General features: G+C 38.0%; 2 protein-coding genes across 2 annotated transcripts in view; one reads left to right on the top strand and one right to left on the bottom strand.

Moving 5' to 3' along the window:
* The window catches only part of tspan36 (tetraspanin 36), a 30,403-nt gene extending 9,689 nt beyond the window's left edge, over nt 1-20,714 (bottom strand). The window contains exons 1-5 of the mRNA XM_041786443.1: nt 20,596-20,714; nt 13,583-13,782; nt 439-630; nt 273-347; nt 69-164 (exon numbers count right to left, since the gene is read on the bottom strand). Of these exons, the coding sequence (XP_041642377.1) occupies nt 69-164; nt 273-347; nt 439-630; nt 13,583-13,642 (423 nt within the window). The 5' untranslated portion in view covers nt 13,643-13,782; nt 20,596-20,714. The remainder of the gene's footprint in view (nt 1-68; nt 165-272; nt 348-438; nt 631-13,582; nt 13,783-20,595) is intronic.
* LOC121509229 (protamine-like protein) lies at nt 20,688-21,598 on the top strand. The gene has a single exon (XM_041786444.1). The coding sequence runs from the start codon at nt 20,771-20,773 to the stop codon at nt 21,359-21,361; it is 591 nt and encodes a 196-aa protein (XP_041642378.1). The 5' UTR covers nt 20,688-20,770; the 3' UTR covers nt 21,362-21,598.
* The last annotated feature ends 4,801 nt before the right edge of the window (nt 21,599-26,399 follow it).

The following is a 26,399-nucleotide window of genomic DNA, read 5'->3' as shown; positions in this document are numbered from 1 at the left end:
CACAGAACAGGTGTTGTGAGGGAAAGTACAACTAAAAACGAGATCTATTCATATCCTGAAACACCAACCTGACTTTGTAGATAATCCACAGCTTTGGTCTCTGCATCCTCCCCATCATACTTAGTAAAGACGTCATTCATGGATAACTGCAAGTCTCCACTTATCTACACAGACACAAGACAAGCTCAGATCAGTGTAAAACAATAGTATCTGATATATTTTACCATCAGGTGAAACACTGTGTGAAAGAGTACATTATCAGGGTGACTTACTTTGTTTTGGTAGATGAAGCTGAACACCAGAGCAGCAACTTCAGCCACAAAGATCACCATGATGAAGAAGAAGAACTGGGTAAAATGACAATAAAGATGTGTGAAAAGAAGAAGCAAAATGATGTGACAGTATATGTCAAAGATACAAATACAAATGCAAACTTACAAAGCTAAGGCCGACTCTGGACTCCCTGATTGTTGCGAAGCATCCCAGCAGGCCGAAAATGAACATTACAACGCTGACGCCGACGATGATCGCTGCTGGGATCAGAGTGTATTTGTCCTGGATGAAGTCGTTAAAGTTGTCATAACTCTTGATCACATAGGCTCCTACATAGGCCATCAGCCCTCCCGCAGCCTGCAGGGAAGACGAAACATAATCAGATTTAACACAAATAAACATTTACTGTTTACAGTTGACAAGTTAGCAGCAAGGCAGCTCCTGTGAAAAACTTGAGCTTTGAGTCAATCTTGGCGCTGCCTGTGGACAAATCCAGACCTCTTATCTCTGCTGCTTGTTGATCACAAAGTGTCTCACACTGCTGTCTTTAACCAGCTCAACACATCACTATGAATGTTTTCTTTGAAAATAGAAAAAAAAGATGTCTCTGTCATTTCTCTGATGTGCAGCCTACTTGGTAAAAGTGGTTCTAAGCATTAAGAATAACAACTCTTTGTCCCCTCATTCATTTGGTTATATCAGGGCCAGGAGTTGTGCATTTTTAGGGATGTGCCTGATCTGACTTGTAACAAAGAGTTGTATATGTATGACAGGAGGCCTAGGACCTGTCTCAGATTTGTCTGTTTCTAAGGATAGACAAAAGGTTAAATTGGGACAGCATTCCCAAGTTGGCAACCCTCATAGCTGAGCTTTAAAGATGCTTCATCATAAACCAATGGGTGACATCAGGGGGACTACATCCATGTTTTGCACAGTCTAAAGATTAAAAACTCAAAATGCCTACCAATAGATCAGAGTTTAAGAGTTCAAGCTAGGGCTGTCAAACAAGTACTTATTATTATTGCAATGAATGTCTGAATTTTGAAAATCCACTATTTTGCATTAAAACAGTTTCTGTTCCCTTTTGATTTTTCTACTGTCTAAAATGAAGCATAACTAACTTCCTGTTTTGAAAAAATGCTTTTCTTCTGAAAGACAATAAGGTACTTTGGTAGATTGAAGATTTTGACATGAACTTAACCATGGCAAAAGCAACTTGTTATGATTGAAAAGGACATAAAGGAACAGTAAAAAGGTAAATGTTTGATAACAAAAATGTGAAGATGACTTTTGACTATTCCACTTGGTCGTCTGAGAGTTTTTTTTAAGCTGAAATGAGAAATTAAGGATAAGTAGTGGACTATCTTATTGCAGCGGATTCAACAAAGTGTGAAGAAGGGGATTATGAAGCATGCAATTAATTGTAATTAAAAAACAATCAAAGCACTAATTATGGACTTTAATTAATCGTGACAATTGCACTAACGCTGACAGTCATGTAAAGTCAGAAAGAAGAGGCAAAAATATATGCAAGAAAGCTTTTTAAGTTGATGAAGTCCATCCATCCATCTGATGATTTCCCTATCTCTAAGGCTGAGCTCCAACACCCTCCAAAGGAATCTCATTTTGATCATTTCTTTCTGCAAACTCATTCCTTCAGCCACAACCCAAAGCTCATAACACCTGACAAAGGATGGAATGAAGATCAACTGGTAAAGTGAAAGATTTGCCTTCAAGCTCAGCTCCCTCTTCACCACAACAGTCTGGTACACCTGCCCTAATGCTGATGTGGAAGCAATCCGCCAGTTAATTTGCTGGTCAACTCTAAACTCACATGTGAAGAAGACCCAAAAGTTTCACTTTGGATGATTTTCTTTCACTTTGGCAGACTCACTCTCTGCCCAGAGGGAGAAATCCACTGTTTCATTACAGAGAACCACGGCCTCAGAGGTGTTGACCCTCATTTAGGCATTAAAATTGTTAACCTTTTAGATTAATATTGAAATCCTTATTGATCATAGTCCTTTTTGATACAGTTATCAGATAAAATGACACTTTTCAACACTGGAATAAGCTGAGTAGATTTTGAGTTATGAAGTTATAAAGGTCATGATTGCATCTGTTATATCTGTTTTTATTGCTGAGTTGCTCATCTTCACAACTCTATATATTCTCATTTTTAATTGGCAGAATTTTCTTTTTCTTGATGTTACATTTGAAGATATCATGACATTTTATTTACATTTGCCTGATAGTCATTTTACTGACCTGACCTTGGATACATCGTACTATAACTATCTTTAAACTCATTAGGTGACCTAGTTAATTTTCAATCTGCCAATCACTTTCTACCACTGGGAAACAAAATTATCCTGTAGCAGCTAAAGCCAGTCTTGAGATGGCGTGCAACTCACAAAACACCAAAAGTCTTTTTTCTTCAAGAGTAGTCTAAGGTGTCACATTTTTGTTTAATTTGATGCACAGTGCTGATGTGCTTTGAGTTAATGTCCCCTTGTGATCCATCTTTCTGCACAAGTGGTAAGGTAAAATGTAATCTCTGATAATGTTGCATCACAGAACCCATGAGACTCAATAGCATTAGCAATTAGCTAACAAGTCATTCATTTTCAACCGGGTCCTAAGGGAACCTGGTTTCAATCTCCATCCTTCCATCATCCTAGCTGCTTCACACTCGGCTGCAAACAGGCAAACAAAAGCACATCATCTGCAAAGAGCAGATGAAATTCTGAGGTTTCCACAAAACACAGCGTGTTATGGTCTGAGTTTACTTTGTTTTTATTTTGTTCTGATCTAGAAAATTTCTGTTGTGCTTTGGTTTTTCTGTTGTTCTCTTCTGCTTTCCCCAAGCTGTGGGGGGCAGGGGCAATGCTGACCCACTTTCTGGCTGAGTGCAGTGAGGCACACCTGATGTCACTCTCCAATCACTCACTTCTCCTTGAAGACCGGCTCAGCTTTTACTACTTGTCCAGAGAAATTCTATCTCGTTCTATAGTGCAAGTCTCAAGTCTTCCAGGTGAAACTTCTTGCTAGCGTTGTCAATAAGCCATCCACTTTGATCATCTTTTCTTTTGTGCTTTTTCAGATCGGTGCCTCACTGCCTCATTTTTGCTCTGGGATTCAGTTTGGTGATTAGCCGGCCTCCAGCAGCCACAGCCTGCAAGGATTCCTGAGTTTTGTATATATCTCTGTGTCTCCAGTGGGACAATAAAAAAAACTTTTTTTTAATTGCCTAACCGTCTCCTGCTTTCTGGGTCCAACTAATCTCAGGCCATAACACAGCGCCTTGACAGCCTGTCCATAAAATCACAAACAGAATTGGTGACAAGGAGAAACCCTGACAGACCAACATATACTAAGAACATTTCTGACTTTGTGTCAAGGATGCAGACACAACTCTAACTTTAATTTTACTGAGAGAGGCTTGTAACAACAGCTAAGGTACCCCAAACATCCGCAGTACCCTTCACCCCTCAGAGGGACACAACTGTAAGTCTTCTAAATATCCACAAAACAAATGTAGACTGGACAAGCAAACCCATCATGCATCCTCTAGAAGCCCTGCAAGGATCAAGAGCTGATCCACCATTCCCATGGCCGGGACGGATTCCAGATTTCTTTTAATTATAGAATACTGTATAATAACCAGTGATTTCTGTCTGCAGATTCTTTTTAAGAACATTATATAATAATCGCTGAGCATTGAGCTTAATTAAGGAAAAACCTCCTAATTTACGGCCCCCTTTACTCGAGTCTGCTCCAAACGAGTCAATAATCATTAGGTAATCCATCATTGTAATTAAAAATCTTAATCCAGCCTTCTGGATTAAAAAGTAGGGCACAAACAAACACACTGGTACAACTCAAAGGATTTGTCACATGGTCTGGTTATCTCTCTGTGCTGCGATCAAAAGATAACAGATAACAAATAATGCTGATACAAGATTTTTGCCAGCAGATCAGGTAAAAATACATGTAGATAGAAATGACAGGGTTTCACATGACCTATGTTTCTCTGTGTTGTAGTCAAAAGGGTACTTTTCAGTATGCCTGATGTGAAAAACTGACAAGAAAAGGTTTAAAGGGGACATATATTTACACTTTTAAGACAAGTTTATATTGGTCTCAGAGGTCCCCAAAACATGCCTGTGAAGTTTATTGCTGAAAAAACACTCCAGTATAGGATTTTTGCATGTCTAAAAACCCCTCTATTTCAGCCCTTCTTAGAACAAGCTGTTTATGTGTCTGTGGCTTTAAATTAGCTGTCTGACTCCACCCCTGACCACACCCCTCTCAGGAAATGGATGCAGCACTCCTGGTGCCACAGACACTTTTATCCAAAGTTTAGGACCTGACTTGGATTTGAAAATCAACCTCCCAGACTGTAGTCAGCAGGATAACCCACTGAGCTATCCAGCATCTCAGCCGATAGCTGAGAGGATCAGGAGAGGAGGGTGGAACTTTCCTCCAAGTGGGGGAGGGCCAACCAAACCTGAGGGCGGGCGCTTACACTCCTGGTGAGGTCACCAGGTGTAAAATCTGAGAACGGCTTGTTTCAGCACACATTTTCTGAAAGGTGGAGAAAGAGAGGGAGAAAGGGAATGGATTTTTCTGGTACTTGAGTGGATTGTGGACAGGCCAGGGGCACATATTTATGTTAGAAAAGCCTGAAAAAGTGGTTTTTGCATAATATGTCTCCTTTGAATATTTGTACTGAATAAAAGACTACTTAAATAATGCAGGCTAGCTGGTTTGTGTCAACTGAATCAACCCTGCACACATATAAAAGAAGAGCAACTTAAATAGCATCAACTTTAAAAGCTGTTTGTTAAACACTCTGCCAAAGAAAACAAGATTTGTCCTCTATTCATAATCCTATGATCTCCTATTATTCATACATTCTATGGAGGAGGTTGACTGCTTGTCCTGCTTTGAGTGGGTTCAGTCACACCATCGTCATGACTACGAGTCACACTTCTGCAGTGAGCTCATCAGTCACAAGACTGAGTGGAAATCAGAGGAATCTACTCTAAGGATCAGAGTGAACCTGACTGTTCTAAAGTCCTATTACATTTCTCTTACTGCTTTTATTTGCTTTTTGATTTTTATTCTTCGTCTATGTTATCTGTTTTGCACAAAACAGCAAAACAAATTCCTCGTATGTGAAAATGTAGCTGGCATCAAAACTCAATTCTGATTTATTCTGATATCATTGTACAAGTAAAAAAAAATATCTGGTTTTACTTCATAAAAGTCATATTCATCTGACAATTCCATGTAAAAATCTTGTTTCAAGATATAATAAGTAAAGAATAGGTATGGAATTGCTTATGATTTAGAAAAGTAGTGGCTAACAGACTGATATGGAGTAGACGTCACAAGTACATCACAGTAGTGTGCACGTATACAGGTGAAGTAAAGACAGAGCATGAAAGGGGTGACAAATATGGAGAAGAAAGACAGATACCTGGTATAGTGGAGAAAATGTCTTATTTTGCTTGAGAATGTTTCAAAACACTATTATTGAAGGCACTCTTTGAAGTAAAACACAGATGTTTATGATTATAATGGCAGAACTGGTACTTCCAGTAATTTACATCTTTCTAATAGAAACTACACAATAATTAGATATTTAACAGAGTTAAATATTTGACTCTGCCTGCCTGTGCAGCATTCTGGGTTCACAGCATTTAGCTCCAACCAACACCACACACCCTCACCCACTAGATGTGTTTCTTGAGTACAAGAACAACAGCTTGCTTTGCTTTATGAAGTTGCTTTGCAGTCCACTTTTATATTATTACATTTTTTACTTTTACCAAAGGTGAGTACATTAGGAAGTCTAAAGGTTATGTTTTCTAGAGAGGATGGTTTCATGACTGATGACCTGTGGCTTGTGCCTCAGAATGGGACAAAATGTTGATAAAGTGATGAGATTTACAACCAAGAATCCATGCATTGTTAGTTTTGAAATTGACCAGATTCTTTCAGTGTTCTCATTCCAGTTCAGGTAGATCTGCTCTAGGTGGATTGGTACGGTTCGGCCTCAGTCTACGATGAAAATAGACTGAGAAAAGGAACACATCTGTGATGGGCCAAAGATAGACCAGAGTAGCCCTGCTGTGGAATTATAAAGATCTGACAAGAAATGGATTTGCTCCGGAGTGCACTTCTTGTGCACTGAACAGGTGGGGTATGGGGAAACTGAGGGTTACAGTTTCAAGAGTGGCCATGCCAACCAGTAAACGCATGGCAAACACTCTTGTATCACTTTCATAGTGGGTGCCGAAGGCAGAAAGTTTCCTGATGAATGTGACTTTCTTTCAGGTTTTCATTAACCTGACACACCAATGAAGACTATTTCATATATTTATTTCATGGGATATATTTACATTCTTCTGGAATGCGCCCGCTCTGTCAGCTGAGCAAAACTGCTACCCAAAAAGTAATGTTGTTTAATAATCACGATACCAATACCAGTCAAAATAATCATGATCATGATCTTTAGCATAATCAAGCAGCTCTAAATTCTCTCAACTGTTTCTTTAACCATTTCAGCAGTGAGAAGTCTTCATGTCCTGTGCTTATCCTTTTCAAGAAGCATGAAATTGATCTGACTTGGTGCAAAACTTCGAAACAAATCAAAGAAGAAGGTGACCTTCTACCTTAACAGCCACTATTTACAGTAAACTCATTGTATGGTAATGAACTACTGTGACAGCGAAGAACTCCACTTGGAGAGTTTTACACTATTAATGGTTGTCCAGACTCTTTAAACTGTGGATAAAACCCACATTCTTTCTACTATTGAGTCTGGAAAGTTACAGGGCCAATGAAAAGTATTCACCCATTGGATGCTTTACCCTTTTGTTGATTTTATAAATCAATAATGGCCAAGTTGGCTTTTTTGACAAAAATAAATAAAAAATACTTTGTGATGTCAAAGTGAAAACAGATTTCTAGAAATTTATGTCAACATGTACTGTATAATAAGTGACTGCATATATATTTACCCCCATCAAGGCAGTGTTTAGTAGATGCACCTTGGGCTGCAATCACAGAACTGAGTCTGTGTGGATAGGCCTCAATCAGGCTTGCAAACGAGACGCTGCAATTTTTCTCCATTCTCTTTTACACAACTGCTCAAGCTCTGTCAGGTTACATGGGGATCAGGCATGACCAGCCCTTTTTCAAGTCCTGCCACGAATTCTCTATTTGATTGAGGTCTGGGCTTTGATCAAGCCACTCCAGAACATTCACTTTGTGGTCTTTAAACCATTTTTGTGAAGCTTTCGCTGTATGCTTCAGGCAATAATTTTGCTGGAAAATAAATCTTATGCCAAGCCATATTTCTCTTACAGACTGAATAAGATTGTCCTCCTGGATTTTCCTATATCTTGTCACATTCATTTTACCTTCCACTTTTACAAGCCTTCCAGGGCTGGCTGCTGAGAAGCATCCCCACAGCATGATGCTGCCACCACCATGCTTCATAGTGGGGATGGTGTGTTTGTGGTGATGTGCAGTGTCAGCCAAACATAGTGGCTTGTTTTATGGCCAAAAAGCTCAGTTTTTGTTATACTGTACTTACACTTTTCAATAACCTTTTCTCTGAGTTGCTTGGAGTGTTTTTTTGTCTTCATAGTGTAATGGTAGCAAGGAATATTAATTATCCAGTCACTGGACCTTCCAGACACAGGTGTCTTTATACTACAATCACTTGAGGCACATTCACTTATCCTGATTTCACTAACTGTGTGACAAGTAAAATTAGCACCAACTGGCAGGACCTCTGTTGAATTAGGTCAGTCACTGTAAAGGGGTTGAATATCTTTGCAGTCACTCATTTAATTTACATGTTTTTGTTTAATTGACATTACTTTGTAGAAACTACAACTTACTTTTTCACTTTCACATTAAAGAGTTTTTTTGTATTTTTTCATTAAAAAGCAAAATTATGTCGACCATGACTGATTTATAAAATCAAAAAAAAAAACATCCGATGGGGTGAATACTTTTTACAGGCACTGCACTTTATGGCAGAAGGTTCATTGAGAATAAAACTAGAATAAACAGAATAAAAAATGGCACCTTAAGCCAGGAGGATCAGAGTCAGACAACATTTGCATATGATCTTTTTCCACAAAGCAGTCTGGTCTGGTTTAGCATAGTTTCTCATATTAAACCATAACTTTGCCAGTGTTTTCATAGATAATGCCGGTTGAGTCCTGCTCATTGCAAAGGGAAATCCATCTCTTTTAAGAGATCTGGATCATTATGCCCAGCTCAATAGGTGGTAGAGCTGTTTTTTTTTTCATTTCTCACTGAAAATACATCTTAACAGTGTCCTAAAATGGCATTTGTACAAAAGGTCCAAAAGCACAGAAAGAAAACTCTGTTTTCAATAATACTGACCTACATGAGGACAAGGCCTTTTTCATAATAGTATGGCTATGGGAATTGTTATCAGTAGGGTTTACTTGCTGATGTACTCTTAAAATCCTTGTCTAAAGTAAATAAAAAGTCAGTCAATGAAAAAAGATACAGCTCTGAAAAACGCAAACAAAAGCTCTGATGTATTTATCCCATTGTCAGCACTCCTGACTTCCCTTTGCCCTTTGAAACTCACCATATCAGCTCTGATTGAAACTTTGCCTTGTGTGAATCAAGGCCAAATAGTGTGTGGGAAAAGTGTGTAAAACTTACTGCTGAGGCATAAAATCCCATAAAAATAACCCTTCAAGTCTGGACTGCAAATGGGATTACAGTCCAAAACAGGTGTTTTTGAAAGGCTGCTTTTGATTCTTTCTTCTTTTTTTTTTTGGTGAAACAGATTTTAAGAAGAGCAGAGTTTGTGATCAGTTAAATTTTCCTTTGAATGACAGGTGGAAAGTTTGTGGTAAAAGGACAATACAACTACATCTGACTGGAATAAAAAAGGAGAAGTCCTTCCCCTTTAAGCCTGTGTTGAATTAGTGTCATATTAAATGCCACTTCCCCTGTTATGACTGGACTTCAACAACGTGTGCTCCTCTCTGAGCATCTGTGCATTTTGTGTGACCTTACAATCATTTATCCTCCTCTTCAGCCTCATGACTCACTTCTCTTAATCACTCCACAGTCACGGGATCCCTTCAGGGGTAGTTACTCGACCCTTCCACCACCTCCCCCCTCCTCACCCCCTAATCTTTCCAGAAATTCTGATCTTGTGCCTCGAAACAGCACAAAGAGGCTTACACAACGTATAGCGTCAAAGCATGGTGCCACCTCTGAGGAATGTGAGCAGCCTCTAAAGGAGATGTTTCTTGATGTGTGGGGATGACCTCTGCATGGAAAAACAGACTAGTTCAACGTCTCTGAGGGAGTCCAAGAGGGCAGACATGTTGGAAGTTTTTTAGTCTGGAGAACAAAGCCGACGTGACGTCTGCGCTCATGTGCTTCCAAACACTCAGAGCACATTAACCTTTGAAACTTTTTCCACTTTATAAATCACAGTATCTGTTTGTTTTCAAATCTTTCACAACCAGGTAAACCGATTAAATGTTGTATAAAAATAGACTGTGCTATATGTAGACCTATTTAGTCAAACAAAAAGTTATTTTAATTTTTTTCAATAAATCCCTGCAAATAGCTCCTCTTTTTTAACTTTGTGGATTTCAATGGACTTACAGCGTTAAAAGATATTGTTCTTGCCATAATGTCTATACTAATAAAAATGGTACAGCTTTAAAAATCTTTGCCTGCGTTTTTAAAGTCCTTCAAATGTTTCCAACAGATTTCAACCATATAAATTCTGAATTTCAGTAATTGCAACAGGATGTGTCTGCAAGTTGCTGCTCTGTTGCTGTACTTATGTTTTGTGGTGCTGACTTGAGATGAATCCTAATTGTTATTGATTACTCTCTACCACTGGCTATGAGTTCAATCGCCCAAGCTCCCACCTCCATAAATCTGTGGCCCCACTAGGAATTTTCAGCTTGAGTAGAAACCAGATGCTCTGCCAAGATCCGCCATTCTGAGCTGTTTACTTCTTGCTTTGAACTGAGAACTCTGTTCAATAAAAAATGGACCTGCATTTACTCAGTGCTAAACCACAGTTTTTGTTTCATGGATGAATTTCACATTATGAGGGTGAAAGATGTTAAAAGTGCACTCCCTGGTAAACATTTTTCTCTCTCATTATGTGAAATTCATCCATGAAGCCCAAACAGTACACAAAGCTTAGCATTAGTTCATGCAGAACATGGTAGTCATATGCCAGGCTGTGATCAGCTGACGGCCAGCTGATTCCAGTGATGCACCTCCCAGCTCCCACAGCCAATCACAGCTCTTTCTCTCAACATAGTGGTCCATTTAAACATGGCGTACTTCTCACTAACCCTACTTGCATTTATGCTGATGCAACATTCTGCTAGCAAAGATTAACCTCCTCCACCCCAGCCTCCTCCTTTATAGCATGGAGCTTGTTGCACCCTCATATTCAGATTTGTGCTACTATGGGTTAATTGCTTCTGAACTAACTCTATTGTATTCAATATGCATTGTCATAAATGTATCTATTCATATGGGAGTGTCTAGCTGTGCACTCGATGAAAACCAGAGCCTGTAAATTGTAGGCTATACCCACAAAATGGTTAAATGTATGATGAGGGTGTTCCTGGATGGACTACTTTTCAGTCCATCCTATAGTGTGCAGTTTGTTATTGTGGAATTCTATGATGATAGAGAAATAAAACTTTACTGTTTTCATTCAGTCTTTTTATTTATTAATCAATCACTCTGTCACTGTTTCCAATGTCCCATTGTTTCATTTACATGCGGCTCTTAACAAATTGCCCTTTGAGAGATAAATACAGTCATTGAATGGGATTACATTTTAAAATTATATAAAGAAGGAGCAGGTCAAGCAGGGTTTAACACTTAATTTGATATTTTAATGAAATAAGGATTCAATTTTTTCAACAATTGTCAACACTGTTTCAATCATTCCTGATAATTGTGTTTAAAAATATGCTCTTTATCATTAGCTATTACCCAAGGCATTCTTTTACAATGAGTAAATTTAATAAAGATGATCATGCTGATGATATAAAAACATGACACAGGCAGAGACATCCCATACCATAACAAATATGATCTGGACTGTGGCCCAGAGTGAAAAAACAGGCCTGGTGCTCACTGTTTCATTCTTCACAGCGACTTTGCTTGATTAGTTTAGCAGACTTTAAAGGGTAATTAAGTGAGTCAGGAAAAATGGTTAAATATGGAAAACTTGTGCTCTATAGCATTTGTCTCATAAAGTGTTTTATTTCAAAGCTTTGAGGCAACACTCCTATATGTGACTTAAGTTTGTGAAATGAAACTGAAATGTGGGATGTTTAATTAGTGAAAAAACAAGAAAAGACTGACTCGGTGCTATTTTGACATTCTTTTCCAGCCATTTTGGCTTTTCTTCTTTGAATTCTTCTCTTGACTTTTTTTTTTTCTTTTGACCTTTACAATTTTTTTTGACATTTTCACTTTTTGCACTATCTCTTTCTCTTGATTTTATTTTATGTTTTTAATGTTAATTTTATTTTTTCAAACTTTTTTTCTAACCCTTTACAATTTTTTTTTCTCAACCTTTTATTTTTTGTCACAATATATTGACTAATTTCTTGACATTTCAACTTTTTTCTTGATATATTCACTTTACATCGGGTCATTTTCTTGCTATTTTGACTTTACACATTTAAAATTTTTCCTTAGCATTTTGACCTTTTTCAATTTTTCTCAATATTTATCTTCCTTTTTTCTCAACATTTTGACTTATTCTTTAAAAGTTTTGACAATGTTCTTGAAATCTCAACTTTTTCTTGACATTTTCACTTCCTCTTTTTACCATTTTTTTCTCTTCCTTGTTTTATATTCCCATAATATTTTGACTATTGTCCTGACATTTCAATTATTTCTTAGTATTTTTACTTGACTCTTGCTTGACATTTTGACTTTTTTCCCACAATACAGTAACTTTTTTACTCAGTGATTTTTTTTTCTTTTTGCTCATTTTGAAAGTTTTTTTGAAATTTACACTTTCATTTTTCAAATTTTGCTTCTTCCCCACATCCTTTGTTTACTATCAGAATATTTTGACAATTTTCTTGACATTTCAACTTTACTTTATGACCCTTTCTTGACATTTTTTCCAATTTTCCGTCAATATTTTTTTTGTTGTTGTTATTGTATCTATTTTCATGACATTAACTTTTTTCCTTGACAATTCAACAATTTAACTATACTTCCAATCTTTTCCCTCAATATTTTTAGCTTTAATGCCATCTTGACCTTTTTCTTGTCATTTTGACTTTCCCCTCAATATGTCATCCCTTCTTTTAGCTGTTTTGACCTTTTTCTTCACATTTATTTGATTTACTTTTTTCTATTACAACATTGACTTTGAGGTGACTGTGAAAAAAAAACAAATCTCTCCTTTCTTTTTCATGTCTGACCCACAGACTCTTCTGTACTATTCTGTAATGTTGCTTCATTTGGCTGTATAATTTCTATGATTGACTGATCAGTCACAATAATACTCATTTATTTTACATAAATTCAATTTGGTAAAAGGATCAATTTTAAGTCAGTAAAAAGACAAATTAAAGACATATACTGTCTGTGTTTTCCCTTGTGTCAAACACACAAACCAGGCCTGTTCCCTCTCACAGTAATCTAATAACATACATCAGCCTCTCACTGGCAGGAAAAGTTTACTTGCTCTTTTTAACACAAGTTTTCTTTGAGGAAGACAGAGGCGAGCTGTCAGGAGAGAGGCCAAATGAGGAGAGAAATGTGATCTTAACTATAGAGCCAAAGTGTGCCAGCAACATAAGGATACACAGTTTACACTGAAGTAGAGCCAAGTATCAGGACTGTGTAGTCAGATTAAGTTTAAGTTTGGGCTTCAACTGACAGGTTTAGGTTATTTTCCAGACTGATTCACATGATTTGGAACATTTTATGGTCTTTAATTGGTTTCCATTATGAGATTAAATTCACAAGCTGTACAGTAAAAACAAGGAAGTTAAGCATGGTGATGGCGACTGAACTGCTTCGCAAATTAGGGCCAGCTTAAAGATATTTATCAGATGTTGAAGTGATTTGCAGAATGTAAACACATGCAGAATTTCTCCTATAAACAACTATGATTGACAGAAAAAGCTATAGCACCATAATAACTTTAAACTCATGCTAGAGAGCATCAGAAAAAAAACAAATCTCTGCAGGTGGAGGAATAAATAAAAGCTCGACTCACCCAAAATATTAAGCTCAGGAAGAGGAGCACGGTCTTGGACGTGAAAATCCCGCAGTCCATGTTGTCTGTGTGTGAAGCTGAAGAGATTGAGGGTGCCGTGTGTGTGCAGTCCTGTGTTTTATCTCTCAAAGAGCAAACCGAACGACTGCTGCTGCTGCTGCTGCTGTTTGGTCACAAGTTCTCTCAGTCTGTCTGTCTGGCTGCAGAGAGAGAGGGGGAGAGACGCTGCAGTCACACAGTCACATGCTTCTAGGGAGGAAAGAGATGTTACAGAGCAGGTCGTTCAGCTTTTCCTGCCATGCTCACATCACGCATCACTCACTCACATAAGAGCAAGGGGGAAACCACACAGACAGTTAAGATAAGAACAATGTGCTGTTTGCTGTGTGACACTGCACTACCTTTTAACTCATTAATAATACTTGGGACTTTTTCAGGAGACTATATAGCCCATCAGAAGACCAAACATAATCTCAATCGCCTGTTTTCCACTAGGAGATAGCCTTTAGTGGGCTTACTACAACCCCAGTTCCAAAAAAGTTGGGATGCTTTGTAAAATGTATAAAACAGAATGCAGTGATTTGCAGATCTCATAAACGCATATTTTACTCACAATAGGTTGAAACTTAGATATTTTAACATTTCACTTAAATCATTAGCTCACACTCTATTTGATCTCAAAAAAGTAGGGACAGGGCAACAAAAGGCTGGAAAAATTAAGTGGTCCTCCTGAATAACAACTGGAGGTACATTTTGCAACTAATTAGGTAATTCAGCAGCAGGTCAGTCACATGACAGGGAATGAAAGTAACATTTAGAGAGGCAGAGTCTCTGAGAAGTAAAGATGGGCAGAGGATAATCAAACTGTGAAAAATGCATCTTAAAAAATGAATTTTTCAGAAAAAATGTTCCTTCAATAATATCATGAAAAGATTCTGATGATCTGAAGAAATCTCTGTGTGCAAGGGACAAGGCTCATGATGTTAGGGCCCTCAGGCAGCACTGCATTAAAAACAGGCATGATTCTGTACTGGAAATCATTGCCTGGGCTCAGGAACGCTTCCAGAAATCACTGTCTGACAACAGTTGGCTGTGTCATCCACAAACGCAAAGAAGAAGCCATATGTGAGCATGATCCAGAAACACTGCGGTATTCTCTGGGCCAAAGCTCATTTAAAATGGAAAACTGTTCTGTGGTCAGATGGATCAACATTCTAAGTCCTTTTTGAAACCTTGGATGTGGACTAAAGAGGAGAGGGGCCATCCAGCTTGTTATCAGCATACAGTTCAAAAGCCTACATCTATGATGGTATGAGGTTGCATCAGTGCCTATGGCGTGGGCAGCTCACACATCTGGAAAGACACCATCAATGCTGAAAAGCAGATGGAGGTTTTAGAACAACATATGCTCTCATCCAGATAACATCTCTTTCAGGGATAGGCCTTGCATATTTCAGCAGGACAATGCTTTACATACTGCATCCATCACAACAGCATGGCTTCACAGTAAAAAGAGTTGGGGTGCTGAACTGGCCTGCCTGCAGTCCAGACCTTTCACTAATAGAAAACATGGGGATGCTTTGTTTTGTGCTGAGTAGAGGCTTCCCGTCTAGCCACTCTGTCTAAAGCTTAAATTAGTGGAGGGCTGCAGTGATGGTGGTCCTTTTGGGACTTTGTCCCATCTCCACACAGGATCTGTGGAGCTCAGTCAGAATGACCATTGTGTTTTTGATCACCTCTCTTACTAAGGCCCTTCTCCACCAGTTGCTCAGTTTGACTGGACGACCAGCTCTTGGAAGAGTATTGGTGGCACCAAACGTCTTCCATTTGAGAGTTATGGTGCAGCAGAATCTTTATAGCCTTCCCCAGATCTGCCTACAGGCACTTCCTTTGACCTCATGGTTTGGTTTTTGCTGATATGCATTGTCAGTGGAGAGGCCTTCTATAGAAAGGTGTGTGCCTGAATCAATGTACTGGCATTGGGTCCAAGTTTAGAGTCACTACAATAACACATTAATCCCTTGGACTGGACTGGGACACATCTGTTTTTCCCATAACCGGCAGTGTCTCAGAGTCTTTTCACATGATAGAAGTCAGAGGCCATGTGAGGACAGCCAACCATCATATAAGTATGATATACTTATATGTAAAATATACCTACAAATTCTAGTGTTTTTGCAAAGGGTCCGAATAGTCATGCCAGTGTAATATTTGTTAATTTCTTTTTGGGTCCACTTAGATTCAAAAATCAAAATAGTAAAAGCTTCAGTCATAAAAGCACCTTTCAAAACATGTTCACAAACTACTTTGACAGGATAGCAACACAGGAAGATAACAGAGCAAACATCCTACTCTCAGGCCAAACAGAAAGAAGTCGATAAAATCAAAGAAAAACAGGAACAAAATGCCAACACAGGTCATCAAGATTAAATGCAAAAAATAAAATAAGGGGCAAAAGTGACTGAGCAGGCAGATGTTTAAAGGCTGTTAAAATAATAAAGTAATAGAACCAAGGAGATGAAACACTGAAAGCAATGAAAGAAAAAGCCAACATCACATTAAAGGGTAAAGATGAAGGGCGATGAAGTTTAGTGAAAGACACCCATCTCCCATTTCTGCTTTCGGGAAGTTCAGTGCAATGATTGAAGGTTTTCACATACATTACATTTAGACAAAAATAGATCTTTAAGGGAGTTACTTCTGCAGACATGGCTTTTTCCCAAAAAACTACAATATTGTTAATCTAACATGGTGGTTCCCAACCTTTTTCCTCAGAGCTCCCTCTGCTTGTATTGTAAAAAATGATCACTCCCAGGACCCACATACAAAAAAAGACACGTTGCTATCAAAAATTAACATCAACTTCAGCTGTTTTCAGTGATGAATCCCCAAAAGAACAGGCCTATTCACAACTGCTTCTCCAAAAAGCTTTTTTAGAAACCATCAAGTAAGTTTGTTACACTGACTTTAGTTACTATAGGCAGATCTAATTTTGAAAACCAAACAAAGCCTCCCATCCTGCCCCAGGAAATCTTTGCCCCCCGGTGAACACAGGGTCAGGGGAAGACAGAAAAGGAGATAAATGAATCAAGATATCAGGAGAACCACCAAATTGATTTACTAACAGCAAAACCAAGTAAAATCAATTACATGAACATGTCTCCAGTTATAGTTTCTGTATATGGACTCTTTGCCACAATTTTTGTTTTTCAGACACACATTCACGATCAATACAAAACAGCTCCTGTGTCACCATCTTAAGAGCCCCTGACCTAACCCACTAACATGTTTCAGTAACAGATTAAAAATCCTTCTCTTTTTACAGTTATTTAAACTGCTTCAATTAAAACAGCACTAAATTTAAGAGTCACCTCTAACTTGTGAGGTCTCATTTTTATTCTAATTTTCCTGAACAGGCTTTTGATTTATGTTGATTTTGGTGCCCCCTGTGAAATCTGCTGTTACTTTACTTTATTTTCTGATCCTGCCAGTACATGTTTCAAATTCAAAAAACTGTCACCAGGGGAGTCGATTCATGCCACTTGGAGCAGCAGCATTACAAACTGTAAAGAGAAGAAGACCTAAAAAAATCATAATTGTGAAAATAAAAATACATAAAGAAAACAGAATTTTTAAATTGTATATGAAAGTGAATACTATAAACAGATGATTTTAAATATGTGTCTCAGATATTGACAGTGACAGCAGTTAAATATATAAACCAAGCTGTTCAATTACAGTATGACACTGAGAGCCAAGAATGGTTGTACTGCAAAGACACAAAGATTTCAACTGGACTTAATGTATAAATAGTATAATGTAAAACAGACTAATACTAAGTACACAAAGTGGTTGTAGTGCAATACTAAAATATATACATATCAATACATTTAAAAAAAAACATGAGATACTTGTGCCTTACAAAGAGGAAGTGTGAGAAGTGGACTGGGGAAAAAGATGTAGTAATGCATTATAGGACAAGGTTACAGCAGTGACTGTTCATCAGAGTAACTCTGTGACTGTTGAGTGGTCATCAGAGTGAAACTGTGACTGTTGAGAGGTCATCAGAGTAACTCTGTGACTGCTGAGTGGTCGTCAGAGTAACTCCGTGACTGTTGAGTGGTCGTCAGAGTAACTCTGTGACTGTTGAGTGGTCGTCAGAGTAACTCTGTGACTGTTGAGTGGTCGTCAGAGTGACACTGTGACTGCTGAGTGGTCGTCAGAGTAACTCCGTGACTGTTGAGTGGTCGTCAGAGTAACTCCGTGACTGTTGAGTGGTCGTCAGAGTAACTCCGTGACTGTTGAGTGGTCGTCAGAGTAACTCCGTGACTGTTGAGTGGTCATCAGAGTAACTCTGTGACTGTTGAGTGGTCGTCAGGGTAACTCTGTGACTGCTGAGTGGTCGTCAGAGTAACTCTGTGACTGCTGAGTGGTCATCAGAGTAACTCTGTGACTGTTGAGTGGTCATCAGAGTAACTCTGTGACTGCTGAGTGGTCGTCAGAGTAACTCTGTGACTGCTGAGTGGTCGTCAGAGTAACTCTGTGACTGCTGAGTGGTCGTCAGAGTAACTCTGTGACTGTTGAGTGGTCGTCAGGGTAACTCTGTGACTGCTGAGTGGTCGTCAGAGTAACTCTGTGACTGCTGAGTGGTCGTCAGAGTAACTCTGTGACTGCTGAGTGGTCATCAGAGTAACTCTGTGACTGTTGAGTGGTCATCAGAGTAACTCTGTGAATGTTTAAGATGTATTCTACAAAAAGGCTTAATAATGCTTCTTAATTAAAGTCAAAAACACCATAAATCTTAACAGTAGAATTTTTCCTTTGAAGGTAATTTTGTCTCACCAGATAAAAAGTCCTTACAGGAGCATTAGAATTCTTTATTGATGCACACATAACTAACAGAGGAGCCAAAACAAACCCAAGAAAAAAACATTTCCCTCCCTGTTTACTTCAGGAGGTAAATCTTTTTGATAGAGTAATGAGGCCAAAACACCAGCTGCCATAAAACCATTTAATGTAAACTGTGTTAAACAAGGTAACTGGGACATGTCTTAAGAGACCACACCTGGTCCAGACTCCCCAGTGAGATTCAAAACTCAACCATTTCAACATTTCAGACCCCATGGTGTCAGACATGTCTGCTATCATCTGCAGCTTTAAAATAATGTTTTATGTAAAAAGGTCACTGGCAGGCCAACTGCTTGAAACCATTAGTGCTCAGACTGTTGTAATGTGTACTCTGTGTGTGCGTGTTTGTGTATTGGGTAACAGCGGGAGGCGCTATCAGTTCACCACAGACGGCAGAGAGGGCCAGTCTTCTCCCTCTATTTCTCTAACACACTCAAACATTATCTCATGAAAAAATAAAGAGGGAAAAGAGAGACAGAGATAGATTCTTTGTGGTCATTCAGTTTTAAATATTTCACATGTATCATAAGCAGTCAACACTTAACACTGAAACTACACTGGTGCACCTTCAAATCATCTCAAGCTTTAAACATTCAAGACATATGAGGTTGTATTTAAAAACCAATGTTTAAAGTTTTTCCACATTTATATCATGAATTATCAATTGTAAGTGATTTAAAGGCACAATCCTTGAATTTTTAAACCAGTACTATCAAATAATAAGTTACTGAAGTTTTGCATATACTTTGTGCAAATTTTCTCTTATGAATAAGACTTAAAGGCATCAGAGAAGATACATGCATTTACAATAACAGTGTGAAATAAACTTTTTTCCAGATCAATGATCTCTGTTTGAAACAGCGTATTATACTAAGCCTTGAATCTTTTAAGAGTGAAAACACAATTTTGTAAAGCTGTGAATGAACACAACCTGGTATCAAATAATATAAAGAAAATATGATTTTATTGGGCTTAACTCCAGATATTAAGGAAGCATGCTAACTCCCTAAATTTAACACACATTTAAAAGTTATTACTCTAAATGTTGTTAATTGCTCTTGCTGTTTAAATTGTTCGTGATTGTTTATCTACTTCATTGTACATTTTGCCCTTTCACTTCTTAACATTTTCCAGTTTTATTTTTGTTTCTCCTTTGCTGTTCAGACTTTCTCTGATGATTTTATTTGTATCAGCTTAACTGTTGTATGCAGCTCTGCACTATTGTAAATCATTTTCTAATCAGGACTTAAACAACAGCCTGATGAACAGACTGACGAGAGGCATTTAGAGTAATATTCAGTGCAGCTTGAATTCAACGCTTCATTGAAGTATTTTAGTGAATCATACAACTCTAATGTAGTTTTAACCCACATGATTTAGCTCTAATGAAGAAAATAATCCATGAAACTCAGACTTATTTGCATTAATTCCTTAACTGGTGATTTCAGAGAGGGTCCAAAAGCTAAAAAAAGCGGGATATTTAACTGATATTCATTTGTCTGGGTGCCTCTTCTACAAGCTGATAACTCTCATGCTGGCTGAGGTCCAACTGCCTCCAGTGAGTGGACACATATGGGACATACAGTTGTACTTTAACTCCCTGAAATATGCGATCCTAAATGTTTATTTTGTGTTTCTTCAACTGTTTTCAGCTGACTTTGCATTCAATTTGGTCTGTATATTAATTCAAGAGATTTATGTTCATGATAAGTGGACTCTATGATAAGTCTGCATGAAGACTGTGTTTCTTTGATCATCTTTAAATGAATTTAATTAGCAAAATCAGCTAAAATTGAACCCAGTTTTGGGGCCAGTACATCAGCCACTTCACTATTATTACTTATTCAGCTATTTAAGTTTGTATCTGACTGTTAAGAGGGCCTAAATTTGCTAAAATGCTCAAAATACACATCTCATATGACCCTGCATTTGTAACATCCTGTTGTCTCTTAACAATTTTTAATTGATTTAATTAAAATTTCTGAATGAAAATTTATCCATAGAGGGTTGAGATTGTGCTCTGTCTTTTGGTGTTCTTTTTATGTGCATTTTCAACCATTTCAGCATGATTTTAACACAATAATGCAGTAAGAGAAAACACAAACTTTATCAGGTTTGTGGGGGACACAAGTGGCGCGCTAGTGGAGGGGTTGACTCTCCACGGTTCTCACCAAGGCTTCATAAAAGCTGGAGCTGTCATGAAGATAACCAGAGATATCGCTCTGTCCTCTATCTCTTTGAGCCTCACTCTCCTGAGCCTGGCATTGTAGCACTAAAACAATGTCCTCCGCTGCACCTGCTGTGCCTGTTGGGCTCCCCGCGGGCCCAGCCAAACCTCCAAAGAAGAAATCCTCAAAAAGGAAAAGTGGTACCTCTGTGTCAGTCCTGATCGTGAAGGCTGTGGCTGCATCCTCAGAGCGGGGGGGTCTCTCCCTGGCAGCCCTCAAGAAGAACCTGAAGGCTGGAGGATATGACGTGGTGAAGAACAATGGCAGAATCCTCACTGCCTTAAAACGCTTGGTGACCAAAAAGACTCTGGTCAAAACCAAAGGTTCCTTCAAGATCAACAAGAAGGCTCCCAAACCTCGCAAGAAGAAGGTGTTGAAAAAGAAGAAGCAAAAGGCCAAGAAAGCCAAGAGGGTCAAGAAAGCAGCTGGAGGTGCCAAGAAGTCACCAAAGAAGAAGAAGCAAACGAAAGCCAAGAAGGCTGCTGGGGCCAAGAAGGCTGCTGGGGCCAAGAAGGCCACTGGGGCCAAGAAGGCTGCTGGGGCCAAGAAGCCAAAGAGTCCTAAAAGGAGTCTCAAGAGGGGTCCGAAGAAGGCCAGTCGGGCAGCTAAGGCCCCCAAGAGAAAAGCTGCAGCCAAAAAGTGAAGAAAAAGACTCTCACAATGAACACTGCGTGCTGAGCAAATGCATTTCTGGGAGCCTCTGACTTGTGTTTTGGACTTAACTGCAATCATTCCAAGAACTTAAGTATGCTTTGACTATTTTACATTTTTTGTAAAATATACCGAATCTGCTGTCTAAATACTCATCTCTCTGCAAACACCTGCAGAAGGCTTATAAAGACTAACAATTGTTAGATATAATAAAGCTATTTTCATTTAAGGAACATGTGTTATTTCAATTTTGTTGTAATAACAAATGCAAAACTTTGATAAGTTGAATAAAGCCTTTTAGTTTTTGTTTGTTGTTTAGTAGAAGATAGGAACAGGGCAAAACTGACTTAAGTGGTATAAAATATGTTTTAGTTTGTTTCTTTTAGTTCTATATATGACCTAGCCCCTCACTTAATCACATAGATCTTTTAATGAGGTGTCACCATGCAAATAGCTTGGTATTTCATAGGAACAAAAATATAACTTTTCTCTTCTTTGTCTTAATTATGTTGCCAAAAAGGGTAATTAGGGAACATAAAGTCTATCTGCATTTAACCTATGTCTCACTAGTTGGTGGTCATTTCACAGAGGGTGAATATATGGACAAATGCTTTAGATAGGGGTGGTTTTAGGCTCAGGCCTTTAGGGGTGCTCGGCTCCTTAATAACTGTTGACATGTAAAGTTACTCCTTGATTCTCTTGCTAAACTATTTATTCATGAAAAACAAGAAATATTTTACCACTATGACACCATAGGTCTACTCCTCATCATTGAGCCAAATTACAATGCTAATACCATACTTCAATAAAGTTTTGAATGTAGGACTTAACACTAGGTACCCACACTGTGCACTGCTACTGCATCTGTTTCTGCAGTAAATTACAAGAGTCATCTTCATCTCCCCAACACTTAACACCATGTATATTTAGTAAAAGGGCCTAAAAATACATTTTATCTCAAGAACTGTCTTTTGCATAATTAAGATCTGGGGTTCTCTGACATTTATTATTCCAGAAATTACTTATTCTCTGCGATGCTTTCGATTATAGATTGTATGGCTTGGTATAAAGTTAGCCGAGAGGGCTTTGAGTGTCACGCTTTGAAGCGTGACCGTGTTAACTGATGACTTCCAACCAAAAGTATCGGTGGTCGTCGTAGGCAACACACGTAGACAACGTAAAGTGTCCAAACTAAAGTCTCTTTGTTACTTTTTTGTTGATGAATATTAATCAGATGTGTCTTTTATTTTAAAACACTCTCTTTCTAAAAAAAAAAAAAAAAAAAAAAGTGCTGTAACTACGACAAATAAGCATCATCCGGCTGAAGGTCGCCTGTTAACACGGTCACTATTTTAACCGATACACCAGAAGAACGCGGGATGCTATGAGTGGTATGGTGAAAATAGGATGTTTCAGATAAAACGCTTGCCGTGTTGAAGCACACAAAGTTTTAAGTTTTAACGGACTCTGAACGGTGCAAGCTTTGACAAGTTGTCACGCCAGAATGAAGGGATGATGGATGCTGGAGTACCTGGGTTGGACACGTCCGGTCACTACATCTGCCAGTAGGCTTGAACTTGGCACATCATCAGCGATGACAGTGAAGCTTGAGGGGCGTGACAAGCTGAGTTCGTTAGAGTTCCTCTTATCTTTAGCAGAGAAAGAAACACACGACATGGTTTTAGTGTGGCTGAAGCGATATCAGAGATACTTCTGGAGTTAAAACAGCAGATGAGAGAGAAGCTTTTTGAGTGAGATTGGATTTAGGGAGAAGTCAGGGTGATAAGGTGTAATTTCAACTTGATATGAGTCAATTAAAGAAACAAGGCGTGAGTTAGACATTCTCGCTCCACAATTCAAAGACGCATATTAGAAGTTTAGCACACATGCTTCAGCATTTAGGTTTTTCTCTGGCAGGATGTGTAAGCAATGAGGAGACATTTAGCCAAAGCTATGTGTCCCAATGTCGCCATCTGCTGGCCGGATGCTGTGACTACATTTTATTTTCTAGAAAAAGCTGAAGACTTGAAGGGATCAGGTCAAGGTCACTTTTCTCTTTATTATGGTCACATTTTGCTGGATCAAGACAAGCTGTGGTCACTAACCTCTTCCAACCACAGATCCGTTATGATTTGAACAGAGAAAGGCATAAATTAGCTGGGGAAAAACAACAAATATTTTTCTTTTAACCCACATTAAAGCCAAAAGGGATGGAAACAAGCATATGATCGATAGATTATTTTAATCTTTTTCTTGTTAGAGGATTGCATTGCTATGTTGATTTAAAAAATGTAGAATTTATGCAAGTAATAAATGCATTCAAAGTTATGAAATGATAAAAGTCTGCATTTCACAACAATTCCAGCCTAATGGTGTGTTTCAAGCAGCTGTCCTGATATTTGGGTATGCTGGAGGAGTTGAAGCTTGAAGGGGAGATGAAGGAAAATAGAACAAAATTAAAAAATCAACCAGAAGCAGTTCTTCTCTAAATATCACAATCCATATGTCATTTTCTGATGCCAATTTGACAGTAGGGCTATATTGTAGATATTAAATAAAATAAATAGAATATTTAAATTTCACTTACTAGTACTGTTGATTCCTGTCAAATATAACACTGTTTATATATTTAAAAAACACATTAAATTACAAAGTTTTTAGGGATGCACAATATAAATGGCATTAACAATGGTTTACTGACAAATTAAGTTCAAAAATATTGAAGGCAGCCTATGTGCTTCCTCTGTTAAAAGGTGGAGATCCCTCAGAACTTAATAATTATCGCCCATCTCAAGACTCTACTCTAGCTAAGCTACTGGAATCTCAAGTGAACTCTCAACAGAAACAGCTTCTTGCAGGTCACACCATTGTAACAGCTCTACAGTCAGGGTTTAGAGCAGGACACTGTTACAGCTACTGTGCTGGTGTTAAATGTTAATGCCCTTGGCAGCCTTATTCACTGATCTGTCAAAAAAAAAAAAAAAAAGAAACAGCAATAAAATGGTGTCATAATTATTTAACAGAACGCACACAGAGTTATTTTACAGATGTGTTAAATCTGACTTTTTTAGGGATTCCAACAGGTGTGCCTCAAGGCTCAATTTTAGCTCCTATTTTATTTTCTATATGTGTTAATGACGCTGGCAAGAATTTAAAAATGGTAAATTGCATCTTTTTGCTGATGACACAGTTATATGTTCAGTTTCTCCTTCTCTGAGCCAGGCTGTCTGAGCTTCAGGAAACATTAAATCAGCTTTAACTCTCACTATATGAGCTTATACTGGTTACAAACGCTAAGAAAACCAAATTCATGACTTTTTCCAGGCCCACTCTAATTCACCAGACAACACAAATCTCTACACTCTGAATAGGGACTAAAGACAAAGTTTGATCATGTTAGTATTTAGGCATTTGGCTTTACCTTCAAAATAATATAGAAAATCTAGAGAAGAGGCTGTAATTAAGGTTATGTTTTTTTATTTAGAAACAAATCCTGTTTTTAGTGATGAGCCAGAATGAATCTGTGCAGGCCCTTTTTCTAAGTGACTGTGGTGATTTGATCTAAATGCATGCTTCCTCTTCTGTGCTCCACTTCTTAGTCTCTGTGTATCACAGTGCTTTAGGATGTTTAACCAACTCTGGTTCATGCACCCTTCATTGCCCCCTGTATTCAGTGGTAGCCTGGCTATCTCTAACTCTACATAGACAACTTACTTAGCATAAATCTGTGTATAAGGCTGTGCCGGGTAAACTACTGTCATATTCATGTAGGCTATTGTTGGAAACCTCCACTAACCTTCAGATTCATTCTTCCAGGTGGATTTCTTATCTGGTTCCAAGGGTTTGTTCTGAGCTGAAAAAAGAGCCTTTGCACTTAACATGTGAAAGATCTAGTCTCACTAGATCATTTGAAAGCTATGTTTAAAGGTCATTTAACAAACACCATGTTTGTTTTATTTGGATTCTCTTCTTATAACTGGTGTAAAGTCTTGGCAAGGTCTCCCTTGAAAAACAAAAATCTCAAGGGACTTCCTGGTTCAATAAAGGTTCAATAAAAGAGAAAATAGCCTAACTGGGATAGCTGTTATCTTTCATCTGTGTCTAAGAAAGAAACAAATGATAAATGTAGCATTTGGAAGTAACAAGTATTGCCATTTTTATCATCTTTTTATGGTTTAAACAAATCACATAAACCAAACGTGCCTCTCCTACAATTCAACTAAAACGTGTACAGCAACAATCATGATTTTTACAGATTCAAAGTTCAGAGAAAACACAACACGTGTTAAAACAGCACAACAATGAAACAGAAAGTTCAGATTTGTGTCTGAATCTTTAAAAACACATTAAAATCTCATACTTTTTAGATAACATAATCCTGCAACAGAACATTATTAACCATGTCTACACAACTGGAACTGGAGGTAAACAGTATGGTGGGTAAAATGGGACATTTCACCCAGATTCACCATAACGTTTATTACCAATGTGGAGACGACATTATTAACAACGTCAATTAACAAAGCCAAATCATTTTCCAACATGCTGGAAGGATGTATTTGACACTCCTCATCCGTAACTGAAAATGTATAGGTTTATCTATAAATAATGATACTCCAATCCTTTCCTGGATTTTCAGTTTAAGTTATTCTACAAAACACTCCCAACAAGAAAATGTCCCAGAGAGTCTTCCCTGTGCAGCCTGACAGAGCTTGAGCAGTTTCGAAAAATACAATGGAGTAAAATTTTGGTGTCCAGATGTAAAAGCCTGATTGAGATTTATCCACACAGACTCAGTGACTGTGATTGCAGCCAAAGGTGTGTCTATATTCAATACTGACTTGAAGGAGACGATAGTTTATGAAGTCACTAATTTTACATTACATATTTTTGTTTAATTGACATTACTTTGTAAAAATTTGTTTTCAGTGTGACATTAAAGAGGTTTTTAGTAAATTATTTAATTTTATAAAAGGCCAAATTATTTTGAGCATAAGTTATTCATAAAATAAAGAAATGGGTCACCATCC

This window comes from Cheilinus undulatus, linkage group 5, assembly GCF_018320785.1.
Source record: "Cheilinus undulatus linkage group 5, ASM1832078v1, whole genome shotgun sequence".
In the NCBI taxonomy this organism is placed as follows: domain Eukaryota; kingdom Metazoa; phylum Chordata; class Actinopteri; order Labriformes; family Labridae; genus Cheilinus; species Cheilinus undulatus.
This window is presented reverse-complemented; position numbering and strand designations above follow the sequence as displayed.

Coding starts and splice junctions, on each gene's coding strand:
- LOC121509229 (XM_041786444.1), top strand. CDS start 20,771: ATGTCCTCCGCTGCACCTGCTGTGCCTGTTGGGCTCCCCGCGGGCCCA.